At 39.9% G+C, this 17,554-nt stretch overlaps 1 protein-coding gene across 2 annotated transcripts in view; it reads left to right on the top strand.

Moving 5' to 3' along the window:
- Window positions 1-17,554, top strand: part of poc1b (POC1 centriolar protein B) — a 60,560-nt gene that overhangs the window by 31,159 nt on the left and 11,847 nt on the right. The window contains exon 11 of one of the 2 annotated variants that reach the window (XM_075470521.1): window positions 13,731-14,135. The exons of the other annotated variant lie outside the window; for it this stretch is intronic. Coding sequence (XP_075326636.1) covers window positions 13,731-13,736 — 6 coding nt within the window. The 3' untranslated portion in view covers window positions 13,737-14,135. Of the gene's footprint in view, window positions 1-13,730; window positions 14,136-17,554 lie in introns of those variants that run through there. 2 annotated transcript variants of the gene reach the window in all.

Here is a 17,554-nt window from a genome sequence, read left to right as displayed (position 1 = left end):
TGGCTCGTTTTGACTGTTTTGTCAAATTTGAAAAACTCTTGTTGGCGCTGAATAAACTTTAGCAGCAGATGACCAAAACAACATTTTCATATTGTATACGTTTATTTACATCTTAAATGGTATTACATTTTTTTCTGTGATTTTGCTTCATTTGCTGCTTTAAAAACAAAATATTTCATAAAAGTTTCCCCAATCTTCAAAATCAAAATTCCATTTTTGTATATTTTCAGTATTGTTCACAGTGCGGTCGACTTAATGTGCATTCTCCACACTTTCAAATGCTGTTTTCTGACACGTCCATGGGGTTTTTGCCATGTTTTTAGTTCCTGTTTAGTTTTATGTTTGATCATGTTTTAGGTTGTTTATGTTTTGAGTTTTGAGTTCATGTTTTAGCCATGTGTTGTATTTAGTTTACCATCACCTTCCCCACAGTTTCTGTTAGCTCATTAGTTGTCACTCACATCACCTGTTTGTTATTGTCACCAGCTGCACCCAGTCACCTATCACTCCCAGTTCCCTATTTAGTTTCCAGGTTTCCTCTTTGTGTTTGCCAGATCCTATCCGCCTTATACCCGTCAATATCATTCATGCCACGCCAAGTTAAGTATATTATTTCAAGTCAAGTTCTTTGTTTTTTCTCAGTCATAGTCCTGTTCTTGTATTTATTCCCCAGTTTAGTCATGTTATCCGGCTCAGCCGCGCCTTTTGTTTTGTCTTAAGTTAATAATAAACCCAGTTTTGCTTTTTGCATCTCTGAGTCCGCATCCGTGTCCTTCCACCCCACCCAAACCTGACATTTTCTTACTAAGTTGCTTCCAGTCTGGCAGTTTATGTCAGCAAATTGAATGTCTACACAAATACAAAAGCTATGGTTAATAGGACACCACTGCGAGGATGTACACTGGCACAAATAAATAGATAGGTGCACGAACAGAAAAGTCTGCCTGTTGTTTGTCTCAAAGAGGCCTGAGTGGGAGCCCGGTGCTACAGGACTCATGATGACAGACCACAAAGCCCACCTGTGGCTGTCAGGGCCTGGGGCAGCTCTCTCTGCTCCCTCCCGCCTGTACTGTGAAGGAAAAAAGCACAGCATGCCTTTTAGTTAGAATATTTTGTTTTTAAGGAAAGCTTTTAGACGTGCCAGGCCAACCTTTGCACAGAATGATTAATGAAAGCTATGTATAACCATGTAGAACTGTTCAAGACCACCTGGTTAGCATTCACAGCTATATTTTAAAGGTTTTTATTCTTTTTTTTTAAGCATCAGATTTGTTTTTTACTTTTTATACTTTTGCCCTTTACCCATTTCAATCATTTCAATACTTGCATTGTATATACACACACAATACTTATACTTCTGTAAAGAAAACCGATCGGGAAATTTCCTCCCTTGGTTAAAGCCTCCTGCTGTCTGATTTCATTGCTGTGGATTTCGATTTTACCTGGCACGTGTGTGTGTGTGTGTGTGTTGGTGGGAATGTCCATTAAAATGTGGGTAAATCTTTCTAAGGGGCTTTAAAATGGGCTAATCCCATGCAGAGCCACAATGACGCTCATTCAGTTCCTCACTGTGAAGGGTTTCGCCTTCATTTGATACGTTGGTGGGAAAGAAACCGAAGTAAACCTCTGGTCGGGATACGACTCTCAGAACTTCTCAGTGAAAGCTCCATTTTCTCTCTTAGGAGAGACTTGTATTGAGAAGGTGAAATGAGTCCAATCAAAGCTTATTTAAAAGAATACTTTTCTAAAAGTCTAGGTGTATATTATCATCACTGATGCTGTTCAGATTGATTTGCAAAGTGGTTACCCATGTTTGTCCTTTATTTTTCACGACGATGACTTGAAATTTAAAGTTGTGTTGAAACGTCACAACGCTCCTCAGTAAGATTTCAAAAAGCTTATAAAGAAACAAAAAATGAAAAAAAAGTTCGAATCATAGTTTCTTCGGTTTTTGCAACTTTCTAAATATTGTTTAATATTGTTATAATGAAACCGATAAAACAGACACTGATCACACATGCTGTCTGCTCTTTTTGCCTTTGTACTGGTGTAGTTGAGCATTACATTGTTATTTTTCGGGTATACCCAAACACAGGGATTCGGAAAACAAAACCTCCGTCAGCTGGCACTTAAAGGAGAATTTTACAAACATATCCCATCTGTTGGAGACCCAGGAAAGTTGGCCAAAGGGAAAAAAGCGAGAAATTTTCATGCCCGCTGCGCAAAGTGTTCCAATTGCGCTGATTTCCATGAAAGCGGGCTCTATCGGGCAAGTTTTTAACATTTCCTGAGGCTCTTAACGTGTATCAAAATACTTATACATTTTGAGATTTCAAAAACAGCGCACCTACCTCTCTCAGCTTCCGTGTTCCACAGACGTCTGCCGGTTGCGGACGGGAAGGCGATGAAAACTCAAGGCCAAATACCTCCTCATTATGTTGCCGCAATTCGGAAAGGCACACACTCTCATTTTCTCAACTGTTCAAGTCCAGGACGTGCTTCCAATAAAATCCTGAGGGTTCTTATCTCCCGCAGCTGAATAATGGGCGAAGGTGCGCTCTTTCAAGCAGTCATGTGACACGTCATGACATCACGGCAAAAATGGGTGTTGAAACGAGTCAGTTGTTCGATAGGAAACAATAACAAACATGGCAATGTGTAGTTCGGTTCCCGAGGGTCGTTTTTGGTGGACAAAAAGACAATTTTGGAATACTATAGTGTATGACTTCGGTGATCGATTTGTGCGCACGCCTGTGGAACACGGAAGCTGAGAGAGGTAGGTGCGCTGTTTTTGAAATCTCAAAATGTATAATGTCTGTGCTAGCTAATGGTATGGTTAGCCCCTGGGTTGAATTGTATTGCTACTGACACCACGGCCAATTCGGTCAAAAGTATTTTGATACACGTTAAGAGCCTCAGGAAAGGTTAAAAGCTTGCCCGATAGAGTCCGCTTTCATGGAAATCAGCGCAATTGGACAACTTTGCGCAGCGGGCATGAAAATTTCTCGCGTTTTTCCCTTTGGCCAACTTTCCTGGGTCTCCAACAGATGGGATATGTTTGTAAAATAGCCGGAATTCTCCTTTAAGAGAAAGAAAAGCGAAAGTAGAAAGAAGAAGTACAGTAGAAGAGATGGTTAAAAAAGGGTTAGCAATGAAACAAGAGGAACCAGAGTCGCTGACTGACTCATGAAAGAAAGGAACTGAAAGTTGCAGCAGAGGGAAAATATAGATTTGATCAGTGACCTAAATGATTGGTTTTCATTTACTTTTGTTAGGTATGTGTGCCTGAAGACATGCTGTTGTCTCCTGTTTCATTCTGTGTTGTGTTATTAGTTCAGGCTTTGGCAGAAAGATCACACTTTTATTCTAGCCACATGTGGAACGTTGATTAAATCTATCCACCAAAAAGTGAACTTTGAGAACCATGTTTCATCTTGAAACCCTCATTGAAAATAAACATCCTGCAGTAAAAGATAAAGCATGTGATTTTTCTTTTTTTTTTTTTTTCTCTCTGTGTTGCTCTGCTGCTAACCCTCATCTTAGGCCTTCCTTTCAAAATAACAGTGTGGGCACAGAACATTAAACCACTGAATATCGACTCAAGAGAGAAATGATTTCTTTGTTGTTTATGTAACCTCTGTGAAAAAAGAAAATGAATAAGATTGTCAAGGACGATTAGCTTTGTCAGGTGACTCTGCAGTTAGAAAACCGTGATTTTATTGGAGCAGAGCGACAGAAAAACATGACACATTCTAACACGTTTAGCCGTCTGACAAGAGACAGAACAGCTTTATTGGTAATCCGGCTGTTTTCTTATACACGTACACTATGCTGCACAAACCTCAACCCTTCATGTTTAATTTTAGATACATAGATATATACATAGATATATACATAGATAGATAGATAGATAGATAGATAGATAGATAGACGACTTTATTAATCCCTTTGGGAGGTTCCCTCAGGGAAATTGAAATCTCAATCTCACTCGCACTCAGCACTGTTATATACAGAAATGTACAAAATGTACAAAAGACACAACAGTGGAAAACACCCAACACCAGCACCCGTATAAAGATAATAATGATAATAATAATAATAGTCGCATTCCCACTGTAGGAACCTTTGGCAGTTCCTATAACCTTTTCAGGAACGGGGCCGTTTTTTCCCGCATTTGCACATACAGGAACTCGGGACCACGGCCCTCAGTTCCTATAACCATTTTAGCTTCTCTGAGGTCGGGTCTTTTCATGGTTCTATAGAACACATCTGACGGAGGTGTTTGGTGGTCGGTAGCTACGCCCCATGTCATGTTGTCACAGCTGAAATGTTTACTCATACGACACAGACACAACCGGCGCGTATTTAATAAGTTAAACTTACACGTTGTCTCCTTTGTCTGCGGCGCTCTGCTCTCCTTCCTTCATGAAACCAAGAAGTATGGCCTGCGCTCCATCCTTCGTCTCCTGACTCTCTGTGAGCTCTTCCAGCCTCGATGTTAGACGCCTGATGTGATCGTCCATGATTAATATCACCATCATGCAGACCATGAACACGGTGGCCTCCCCGCTCTCCATATTAGCTTTTTGTGGTGTTTTTGTCTTCTCTCCTTACTTTTACCGGGTTTTGTTTTGTTGTTGAATGTGGCGCTAAAGTAACACGTCACTGTCGCAGACGGCTGCGCCGCATCAGTCCCGATCTGGTCCCGATCTGGTCCCGACTCATGTGCGAATACAAACTGAAACAGTTCCCCCGGGGAAGGACAGTTATCAGAACGAAATTCGAGTAGGTCTGTTCTTAGAACTGCTCTGTCCGAATGCGGCTAATAATAGTAATGTTATAATATTAGTATACTAGTAATAGTAATGAAAATAGTAATAATAGTAATAATGGTGTTAATAATCAATAATAATGTTTATAAATAAAAGTATAAAGTACGTTTAAAATTAGATAAATAAAGATTATTGCACACCATAGATATTATTGCACGTTTCTGCACTGTTGGTTAGACAGACTGACTGACTGCCACCTGTGCTACAGTCCCTCTGTCCTTCTGTTACACCCCCCCCCCCGAGGAGTTAAACAGTTTGATGGCACGGGGAACAAAGGAGTTCCTCAGTCTGTTGGTCCTGCACTTCTCGTTTGTTTTGGGAGGATGTCAGCTAAATGCTGAATGTAATTGCGCAGTAATATCTGTGACCACAGGACTTTTTGAGGGCAGAATGTACCTTTTTTAAAATGTTTGATTGGTTTGTTGGTTCCACGGATTTCCTTTTGATGTTTCTTTGGGGTAGAAGACTGTACCACTCAACTGATGATCCGGTTTACGACATCTAGACTTCTTGAGACTTAACAGAACTCTAGACTCTGACGTAAAGACTTCTTTAAGGTGGAAACCTTTTCTCTCAGTTACACCAACAGGTGGCATGGCTCTCGTGTGGAGTAGCATACAACTAAATAGACCTGGGTTTAAGTTAAATGCATAATACAATGGCTCCATACCTCATGGTAAGCACAATTACCAGCCAACAGGACTAGAGTTGTGTGTGGGTGTATTTGCATGGGTGTGATCATGTCTGAATACACTAAAGTCCAGGTGCAAATTACAGGGTTTTAAGACTTCCAACACATACGCTCACTTCAGACTGAGGATATTAACTATGTGGGTGGTTAGTGAATCACAGCCAAATAAGGTTAACATGTTCCTTCAACATGTTTACCTTCAGTTCAACCATAGATCAAAGTAGAACATTCAAGATGATGGCTTTTTTTCCCACAGGAGAACCTAAACTGATCCACTCTGTTTGCCTTGTGTTATCCTATTTCAAATCAACACCTTGTTTGGTGTAGAGCTTCTCGGGCCTCTTTGTTGTCTTTGTTACAATCCAGGTGGCTGCGCGTTATGTTTGCTTTGTCTTCTTATCTCCGTTTAAAGAAGGTGATCACAAGACAAAAGCAGTGTGTGATGTTAATAATCAGCTAACTTTGTCAGGCTATCTCAGGTTTTCTGCGAGGTAATAGAGAAAGGCTGTAAAGTTTTGAATTACAATCAAGTAAGCTGTATCATGAATACTGGTTTGGCGTTTGCAACAAAACACACTGCTTGAAAGTTATGATTTGTAGAACTCTTACCTCCATACATGAATGCACTGGCACAGCTGCCCATACCAACTGTGAAGTAATTCAAAGCGTTCTGATTAAAATTCTGATTGATTTAATTTTACTAGTTAGTAGAAACAAAGACATGTCTGACTAAATCAGCCTTCTCACAGTAGCTTCCCTCTAGAAGTCATTCAACACTGACACACTTCCAAAGAGACTCATCCTGAGAGCTGTTTGTGGGGGATTCAGGAATGATTCAAGGCATTCAGCAGATTAAAGTTTACATCACACTTTGCACCATTTCACATTTATATCTTGGTATTGTTATACTGAGTGGTCAGTGGTCATTCCGTATTAATTCCATTATTAAAGACATATTAGATCCTTAAATATATTTTGTTTAGTCAAGCTTCAAGTATCCCTTTCCAGCTCCACCCTCTAGTCCAAATATCTAGTATAATATAATATGTCACTTGTGGCTCCAAAAAGACAAAGATAGCAACGGCCAAATAACAAGTTGGAGGCTCGCGAACAGCAGTTCAGAAACCTATCGGTGATGGCAAGGTGGCTGTGTTAATTTCTTATTTGCAACATAGTACTCACTGGATCTGTCGCGAGGTGCAACTTGTGAAGTTGTATGCGATTCGGCAGCTTATCCAGTTTATTCGGAGCTTGAAGTGGGAGGGGGACTGCCCTCTGAGGGACAGACGACAGATAAACACTCTGGCTCAGCTTGACATAAGAAACTGGTTATCAAACACAAGATCAGGGAATTCCAATTTAGATGGTATTTTTTATCATCTTAGCAAACACAATTAATCTTAAAAAGTTGATGTACCACTCAGCCCTAAATCACACATTGGTCATGTGCAATCCGCAAATGAAATTCAGATGGGGAAAGTACTTCAAAACCCCAACATGCCAATACTTTGTCCTGTGTGATGTGCCTTTGTTTGTTTTACTGCCTGACAAAAAAAATATTAGTTTCTGGACATAACTTCAGTTCATCTTAGATCCTGCAAGCTCCAGGTTGAATTAAAGTGAGCTCATATTTTGCTGGACAATGTATTGGATGACAGGAGCTATGTAAAGCCGGAGCAATCAATTACCATCCACGGGGGAGGACTGGAACATAGCCTTCCAGAGGCAGTAAAATTTAATTTCCTGCATGTTGGTCGAGTAATGCCATGTTAATAGCTTCCTGCTCACGTGGTTTATAGCCCAACTGCCACACATGCCTCTTTATTTTCGCCCGGCATGCTTGCCTGACATCACTTTTAAACAGGTGACCTCCTCTTAGTTTTGAACTGAGCACACACTTACCAGTTTTATGACTGTTGTAATCACTGACGAGAGCTCACTTGATTGACTTAAAAAAAAAAAAAAAAAAAGAAAACGAATAAATGTACTCTTTCTGGGTGACATACATTTAAAAAATGAAGGTGAAGATGATTTCATCATCAATCATTGGTCAATATTCAGATTAAATGGCTGCAGATGTGTTCATAACTCTGCACATCTTAGGAGATCCCATACAAAACTGGCTTCTCCACTCAGTTGTTCTTTGGGTTGCAGTCTCAAGCTAATATTGTTGAAAACTGCTTGGAAAAATCTGCCCCATGATCTGTAAGCTCTGATATAATTATACCAACAATCTGTGCCACAAAGGGTTACAAAAGTTCTATCCTACAATCTGCAATACTCAACTTGTTCAGGTTTGCAGAGGGCCTTTTCTGTTTTGCCATTGGGTGATTGGTGGGGTACACCCTGGACAAGTCACAAGTCCATTAACCCTAATTCTTGATAGGGGACATTTTTGTCCACTTGGGGTGTACTTTCTTCTCTAATTTCACACTGTAGATAGTGATACTCATCATATTTGGTCCAGTTGTGCATTTTTGACTATTTTTTCGAATTTCAAACACACATCATCTACAATGCAATTTTTCATTGTGTAAAAAAAAAAACTCCTTCATTTCTGAAATTTCTTAATCTTTTAAAACGACCTAAAAACATCATATGTGTGTTTTTTAACAGAAATTGGTGTTTACCTCATATACACTAGTATTTAAAGGGTTATTTTTTTTGAAAATAATTGAAAACTTGGTGGTTATGATCAGAACTGAAGTGGAATAAAGGATTTATGAAAAAAAAGTGGAAAAAAATAATAACATATGGTATTTTGGGGATCATTTTAGAAGGGGACAAAAATGGCCCTTTTCAGAAATTAAGGAGTTTTTTTTTTTAAAATCAGGCATAACAAAAAAATCAAAAATCCCTAAAAATCAATGTTGTTGCTAATCATTGACATATCCCAGACCATAATTATCCCTACTCAAGAATTCCACTTTGCATTCCATATTTTGAAAATACTGGCACCTAAAGGCTTAAAATCTGGGCTAAAAAGTTCAAATTGGCATCTAAAGGGTTAATTTTTTGAAAATAATTGAAAACTTGGTAGTTATGATCAGAACTGAAGTGGAATAAAAGATCTACGAAAAAAAAAGCGTAAAACAAATATGAACGTATGATGTTTTTAGGTCGTTTTAAAAGGGGACAAAAATGTCCCTTTTCAGAAATGAAGTTGTGTTTTTAATCAGGTATGAGGGTTAAAGGACTAACACAGAGAGATAACCATGCAAGCTCTCAAGCTTTCTTCATTCTGACATTTGCTGCTGCTGCCGTTAATGTTGGATCAAGCTAATATTAGTTTTTATCCCATTCATTGTGGAAAATAGTCTTTTTTTTTTTTTTTTAACCACACTAGTGGTTATAATGAGGACTTTTTAGCCAGTTCAGGATTCATACTGTGACTCATTTTCGTTAAAAGAGCGTTGGTAAATTGATTGTGTTTTCAGATCAGAGGCTGGTAATGAGAACAGCCTGGAATAGCTCCCGTTGTGTCGTGATCAAAAAAGGGGGAAAAAAAATCCACTTCATGGTCAACAAAGCCTCACTCTACACCTACGCTGCAAGAGCCTACCAAATGTAATGAACCCTGAACAATCTTTTTTGGAGTATGCTTTCATCCCAAGCTCTATTGTCAACACTGTATTCTACTTTTAGCTTGAGTGGTAACCTGTAACCCTGTCCATGTAAATTCTGTCCATTATTCTACACCTACACAGTTCACATTTATACATCTACAATTCTAAAGCATTATTATATGTGACAGCTGTTTTGTAATATGTAATATTTGTCATATAAAGGGTGAGTTCAGGTAATAGTTTAACTGCAGCTCACAGCAGCCACCATCTGCATTCAGCTTTCGATTACAAATGCATCAGTCTGTGTGAAAAGATGGTGCAAAATCAATCATATCTTAAGATATTTCATGTCAATCAGTTAAATCTTGGAGGATTTAATTAGATTATGGTAGTAGCATTCTGAGGATCTTTTAAAGCTTGTTGGGTATTTTTTCTTTTTCTACTATATTTTTGCATTACAGTGGGCTGTAAACACGATGTTGAAATCATGCAACCTTACAGAGCAGATATTATGCACATGTTGGCAAAGAGTTTTCCATTTCTAAACCTGTGAGAAACTTCAGCAGTCACAGGGAAAACTGGGGGCATTGAGGCAGGTTAAAGACTCTTGGATGTTTTCATCCTATCCCACTTTGTTGTAGATCAGATAAACTCTTGATCTATATTTTCTACGAGTTCAATTGGATATGGCTTGTACATGGTGTGATTTGTCACATGAACAAGCCGGTAGCTTTGTCATTTAAACAGCGTTTACGAGGCAAATTACATGAAACTGTTTTGTAATGAAAAAAAAAACTAACAAGAAAGAGCACTAATAAGAACTTATAGTGGGATTTCTCTTGCACACCAGTTGCTTTAGCTTTTGTTAACCATGACACCATATACAGCAAAGCTAATTAAATTAGACTTCCAATTCAACTAAAATGATTTTTCTCTTTTTACTTGTAATAAGTAAGCTGCATGCATTTATTTTTCCGCATACACTTGACTGTTTAGAATAAAAAAAAATTTGCTGTGCTTTGTTTTTTTGCTACTAAACCATTTGAGGTGTACAGTCAGACGATTTCTCTGTTTTCCTCTACTTAGACCAGAATAGAGCTATTTTCACAGACATGTGTGGACTATTTGGTCCGGTCTTCTTCCGCAGTTGCTGGTTACACATGCACTTCCCAGTCTTTAGATTTTTCAGGACTGCAGAAAACAGATTTTCTCCAAAAACTACAAGAGTGACTGTTGTAGTAGTGTAGAGCGCGCTAGAGTGGCCATAGACTTGTAGTCTTGCTGTATTTTCATCCATCCTAAACCGCTAGCAAATGTTACTGCCAAGGAAGTTGTGGTTTAATGCAAGATCTTGAAGATAATGCAGGAATGCCTTAAAGCTATAATGTGTAATATTTCACGTTGTCTATTAACAAATTTGAGTCTTATCATTCACAAGTATTACCTCAATCGTTATTAATTACCTCCATCACAAAAGTGCAGTGTTCTTATATTCTTTATATTCAGCATGCGAATGTACATAAGAGTGTTACACCCCAATGAATGTCTCCATGTCGCTCCGCCATTTTAAAACTACGGCATTTTCCGTTTCCAATGTGGAAACGGAAGGGGCGAAGCTGATGACATGTCCTTCTACAAATCCCGTAGTTTTAAAATGGCGGAGCGACATGGAGACATTCATTGGCCCTCATTTATCAAACTTGCGTAAGACGAAAAACGTGCGTAGGTCGTGTGTATGTTCTTTTCTGCGCAAAGGTTGGCATTTATCAAATCCATCGTGAGCGCAGGAAAGATGAAATCGCCACGACAGGTCTGAGGCCGTGTACGCACTTTTCCATTTTGACTTGCGGTGACTGCAACACAGCAGCGTCACTAGTGCGTGCTCAGGAGTCGCAACAAATCCCTTGGTTAAAATGACAGACTTATCACTTTAAAGAAGGCCCATGTTTTATTTGACTTCAACATAAATATAAACATAAACGCAAATTAAATAAATTAAACAAGTACAACTCCGTAATTGGAAGAGTGATGGCTCATTATTCAACCGTGCACCCTCACACCGAACAGGAGAGGCGCTTTAACACTGCGCATACGCGCACGCGTGCCACTGTGGAGAGGTGTATAGGGCTCCTAAAGCTGGATCTGTCTCTCGGCTGCGGGGGGAACCCTATCCGCCCGAAAAAGGTATGCAATATTATTATTGCATGCGGGGATCTCCATAACATTGCCCAAAAAAATGGAGTGCCATTTCCAGATGTACATCCAGAGGACCCCGTACCCAGAGATCCCTTCCACCTGCCTGCACAGCCAAGAGCGCTCAGGAGGAGAGAGGGACGTATTCAGCTATTCTGACTTTTGGTAAGCATTCTGTTATTCAAGGAAAAAAGAAAGGAGAACAACGATTTCTTTCAGCATTTATTCTGTGACTTCAGTGTTTCATTTATGTCTTTCAATGTACTGTCGATAGATTGCATGGTGTGTGTTAAAGCCATCATCCACTTCACGATCTCTGTTTGTCTTTCTAGGACCTCTGTGGTTAACACAGCTGGCCGGTGTGACGCTGCAGACCGGGGGGCAGAGGCAGAGGCTTCGGATGTTGGCGGGGCCGCGTATTCGTTGCGCGGGTCAGGTTGCCCGGATGCCACTTCGGATTCATCTGTGAATGAAAAATATTAGTTTGATTAGGAACCTCATTTGTGTTGAAAATTAAAGCAACTGTTTTATTTAAACGTCTTGGGTGTGCAGTCATTCTTACCATTCTCGAGCTCTAGCATGGGCGCATCAGTGTCAAGTTTCCCTGGCACGCCTGATGAGGACGTAGCTCCGATCACGCCAGCCACCCTCTCCTCCAAGGCACTCAAATCCAAACCTGGATTCCCCCCCCCCCCCCGTTTGTGACATGCTGCGTCGGAGAGCTGCAACCTTCTTTTTTGGCCAATTTCATATCGGACCACTTCTTCCTGATCTTATTGGAGAAAAAGTAAAACATCGCTCAATTTTAGATTTAATTTAATCTGGAGTTTATCACATTTTATTGACCACCACAGTAGGGGAAAATACATACCTCGTCCGGTCTGCGATTTACATCGCCAACGCTGTTGACAGCCGTCGCAGCTGTCAACGCTGTTGACAGCGTTTCTTTGCCGCCTTTCGTCTATCCATGTCGCAAATTCTAGAGGTGCGGCCTCTCAGCCCCCTTTTGTAGAAGGCGTGGTTAGGATCATTACGATGGATTTCAGCCACCGGATTTATCAACAGCCGCTCGGTTTTACGATGGGATTGGTGTGGTACGCATGTTCTGTAAATCTCACTTGAGCCTCTGCGTACGACGAGTTCTCCGCTCATATCTACGATGCTTTCTACGACGGCTTGATAAATGAGGGCCAATGTCCGTGAAATATTACACATTAAAGCTTTAAGTAGTTTTTTTTTTTTTTTTTATAAATTTAGCACCTGAACTGAAAGATTAACTGATGAGACCAGTGTGACCTCTTAGGACAGGGGTGTCAAACTCATTTTCACAGAGGGCCACATCAGCATAATTGTTGCCCTCAAAGGGCCAGATTATAAATGTAACTAAATGCAATGTAAAATAAATGTAACTACTCCTTGATGTGAAATAACTTTTAATTTATTACTAATTCAAGTTTCAAATATTACATACATATTTGCATAGATGTAAAAAAAAAAAAATGTTTGCTTGTTGCTCTGTTATTATATCATAAATCCTTTTAATTTGTCAGGTTATGAAACCCACATCACTCCATCAATCAACGATCAAACTATCCAAGTGGATAAAGAAAAATAACATCAAACACAAGTTATGACATTTACTTTGTTCAAAACTTGAAATATCAAACAAAGCTAGCTTTTTGGAAACATTGCAGTCCAGTGGCGGGATGCCGGCACTTTTTCTGGTCGTAGTTTTTGGTCACTGCACGTATTTGACTTATTTATTCTTAAACAATCAGACCTTTTAAGCTCTCAGGGGCCACATAAAATGACGTGGCGGGCCACATTTGGCCCGCGGGCCTTGAGTTTGACACATATGTCTTAGGACGTGTTTTTTGGCATAACTCAAGACACACAATTGGGCTGGGTTGAAAGTGTGTGTATGTGTGTGAAAAATCTATATTTCAGAGTGCATAGCTTTTGGAAGCAACGCTTGTAGTTTCCATTGCTATTTTTGAATTTATTTTTATACATTTTTATAATCTATTTTGAATTCCCCCCACTGGTGGATGAATAAAGTATTTTTTTCTATTCTATAACTCTCTCTCAGCTATTAGCTTTATTGGTTTCATCCAAGATTATAAACATTTTGCAAAGATAATATAGCTGGCATACGATGGCATACACCATAACATATAATAAAGCTTAACAAAGTCAAGTCAAATCAGTTGTTTACTCTGTCAGCGTGTCATAACATAAATCAGAAATGTACCTCAAGAGTCACTCTGCACAGGAAATTACATCCTCCCCCACAGTTTAATACCTCTCCAAACAGGCTGCATAATGTTGAGTTAGGTGTAGCTAATGAACTGTCATATGATTATGTATCTCCATTCGTTATATAATATAACTGTTTCTCTTCCTCACTCTCACCCCCCCCCCCCCCCCCCCCCCCCCCCCATCTGCCAGTCTTAACACATTTTCAGGAATCAGTCTTGCCTGCCGTCAGGATTGATTTCACCCCGGAAGCCAGAAGCAGCATTTCTGCATAAATTATCAAATAGATACTGACACTGTTATGCAACAGCAGAGCCAGCGACGACCTTTATTGCATTAAGCCGTGGAGTGAGGAACATTTGTTGTGAATGACTGGCTGCAGCACTGGAGTCATTATATATAATTTCCATTTATAGATGAATTGTTCAACGTGTTTAGGCCAGCAGATGGAAAATTAATCATATATGAGAATGCTTACTTGTTTATGTGTCCTCATGTGTAAGAACCATACTTATTTTTGTTAAAGCTGTGTTGTGGATTTGTGAGTGGGATTTCAGGCTTCTAGTATGCTTGTTTTTATCTGTTTTTTACGATGTGGTCCTTGTGTGTGTGGGTGTGTGCGCGTGTGTGAGAGCTCGAGCTCATATGTGATTACAAGCCCAAAACATTCATGTTGTTTTTCATTTATTTTTGAGGTTACCCTTTTATGCCCATTTGAAGTACTTTTCTGGGTGTAACAGTCAGAGAGGTGTGGCTCATGGTTAAAAATCAAAGGAAAAACTGGCCCTTGGTTTCCTTTTTTTATTTAATCCATTTTCAATATTTTTATTTATTCTTTTATAAATGGAAACCAACACACACATGCACAAACAAATGGTTCTTCGCACAAGCGAACACATACACCTCAGCAACCACCAACACTAACCCAAACACAGCTCATGCAGCTGGAGGCATTCTCCATAATTCTTCCCTTAATCAATTACAGCAAGGCCCTTCTCTGTTAGATACATACCCGGGTTTCCATTAAGTGACAAAGCAAAACAGATACAATCCGTAAAGTTTCTTCTATTCCACCGAATGTGCCTCAAGTCTTCTTTGACAGGGTATACTTTTCTTTTTCTGTGCCTTCGAGGAGATTTTATTCAATTTTCACCACTTCCATTCACCTATTCTTACTCACATCTTCTAAATGCACATCAGAGACGGCAGCTGATGCAATGTTGAGTTTAAAACTAACTTTTGAAATGTCGTTTCATACAGAATACGCAGAAGGCTCGTTTCAGGCTTGGAGCTAATAAACTAGGCTGCACAGTGTGGTCAGTAAATGGAGTTATGGACCATGGGCATGGCTGTAATAAACAGAAAAGGTGTCGCTTACCAGTAATTCAACTTTGAGAAGGAGGACATAAACACAATAAATTGCTGTGCCCGTATATATTGTACGAGGGGGGAAAAAAGGTGTTCAGGAGTTCTTGTCGTCTGGACATATGGGTTTATTCTTTCTTGCCGGATATTTCCATTTGAATGTTCATCTAAGAAACCTGTTCTGTTCGTATGAGCTGATTTGCGTTCAGCTTTTCCATCTGCCCTTCTGCATCACAACTCTTTCGAAAGAAAATCTCAGTGACTTCTTGTTTTCTTCACAGGGTTCCCAGGCCATAACCAATGTACACTATGTATGGAGAGATACATAGTTGTATTGTCCAACTACCTTATGTAAAGGCTATCAAATACTAAACAATAGGGCAATGCACTGGGGATTTCATTGAACATATCTATTACCTTTATTTAAAAAAGTAAGCAGCCACCTCTGTGGTAAAGAGCAGAAACTCCAAAAACATCCTCCTCTCCGTTCCCTGACCTATAACCAGAAGTCAGATGGCCAGTGGAACTGGCAAGAGATCTGAAGCCTCCATTTCCTGTCAGTCCTGCCAAAATGCCACATCAGAGGATTCATTTTCCATGTCACACCTAACTGTAATCTACCAAGGTGCTGTGTCCACACCTGCAGATATATTTGTCTTCAAACAAAACGTTCACACCCACATATGGACACACAAACTGACATGCCAATGAAACCGCCCTGGGAAAACAGGCAAGCAACGTGGACACTTGAACGCAAATCCAGAGATATTTTTGTCAGAGGCAGACCAAAGCTGATGTTTTGAAATGGCTGGAGCTGAAAGACTGCCAGGAAGCCGAGAGGAGGCTCATGTGGCTTTGAGGAAGTCAACACATCCACTTGAGTTCTCACCCGCCTTCATTCTCCCCTATCTGTCTGCCTCTCACATCCGCATGATAGCCACCCACACACTAAAATGAAAATATCCTACTCAGCAGCGGATTGCCGTCAACAACAGTGTTTTCTGACCACATTGGTTCATGAAGGAACACCGAAAACAAAGACACAGCATTTAGTTTTCTGTGAAAATAAAAGACAGTCGGTCTCAGTTTCACTGGAAAAATTATGCATTTTTTCTCAAACAACGCACAACAAAACGTATGGCACGATCACTAAATGAAAAAAATATCTTTCCCACACAGACCTCAAATTTTTACAAATTCGTAGCTAAGGTTTTTAGACCTTATGTGACATGGGGCCTTAGCTTGGGTTAAAAGCTGACGTGTTTCACATGACAGCATACACCAGGCACTGGTGAACGCACACCGGGGTCGCACCACAAAGGGCTTAACAGAGGAAGCTTGACAGTTCATAGAAAATTTAGTATTGTACTCTGCCTGTGTGACTGTGTGTATGTTCAATTACTATTTGTATCTATTTCAAATGCAACACAGTGGAATAAATATCCACAACTGACCAGATTTTATCCAGTTGTTGAAATTGGTGAATAATTTGATTATTGCATTTAGATCTTTAGCACGCAACTACCGTGACTCCCCTACCATTGCTAAGAAATAAAAACAGAAATGAAACTGAATTAAAGGAAAAACAAAGGAAGTATGTATATTTTATTTAAGCTATGTATCGAAGTATGAGGAGGTTCATCTTTCTATGGTCAGTCATTGGAGACAAAGGAATCAGGCTGAACTATTTTAAGCTGTCTTGGATGTGTAAGCCATGCCAATATAAATGGTTTGCGGGGATTTTAGAAGAGGAAGCAAAGTTAAAACAGTTCAGCATCTTCCTCCATTTGCCTTTAATGCTGAAAAAAGCAAGCACTCCCCATGTAAAATATCAGTGTCATGACTCAACTTGACAGCGACGTTAGTGTGGCACATGGTGCTGTTTGGCTAATCCCTTATTCGTCTTATTTTTTTTATTTTTTTTAAACACACAAAAAAAGTCCCATTTTAATGTCACAATGCCAGGCAACTCGGAGTGGAAATATTCAAAAGTGCTGATGGAGGATTTCCCAGAATATTTTAAAATTAAACAATTCGGGGTGGTTGGTGGTGTAGTGAGTTGTACAGGCGCCCCATGTACAGAGGCTACAGTTCTCGCTGCAGCTGGCCCCGGTTCGATTCCCGCATCGGACGGCCCCTTGCTGCATGTCATTCCCCCTCTCTCTGCCCCCTGCTTCCTGTCTCTTTTCAACTATCCTGTCCATCAAAGACATAATAAGCCCCAAAAATATACAAAATTTTTTTTTTTTTTAAATTCTTTGTATCTCATGGAAGTTTGCTTTTCAACAACTGCTTATTGTCCAGGCCTTGCAAAACTTACATCTAATACTGATTCCCCCTTTTTCCTGCTGGGAGTGATAAAGTATTCGTAACAAACACCTGAATGTGTCTGCAGTGATCGCCATTGTTATGACTTGCCCCTGCTTGTGTCCAGTTTGACGATGACGTGCATGTCACCCTCATATAAAGTCAGCTTTGAACAGCTCTTGTTTAAAGAGGCAGTTTTCTAAATAAAACCCCTTGTCACTTATGTTGTTACTAGTGTTTCTCTAAAGAGTTTCCGCAGTCGAGCTTTGATGTGAAATATTGTTTGTAATATTTGTGGTCGTATGATCAGCATGGAAGCGCTGGCTGTGCTTGGCATCATGGGG

The sequence above is a fragment of the Odontesthes bonariensis genome, chromosome 7 (genome assembly GCF_027942865.1).
Source record: "Odontesthes bonariensis isolate fOdoBon6 chromosome 7, fOdoBon6.hap1, whole genome shotgun sequence".
Classification (NCBI taxonomy): Eukaryota; Metazoa; Chordata; class Actinopteri; order Atheriniformes; family Atherinopsidae; genus Odontesthes; species Odontesthes bonariensis.
The sequence above is the reverse complement of the archived record's forward strand: the minus strand, read 5'-3'. Positions and strand labels throughout refer to the sequence as shown.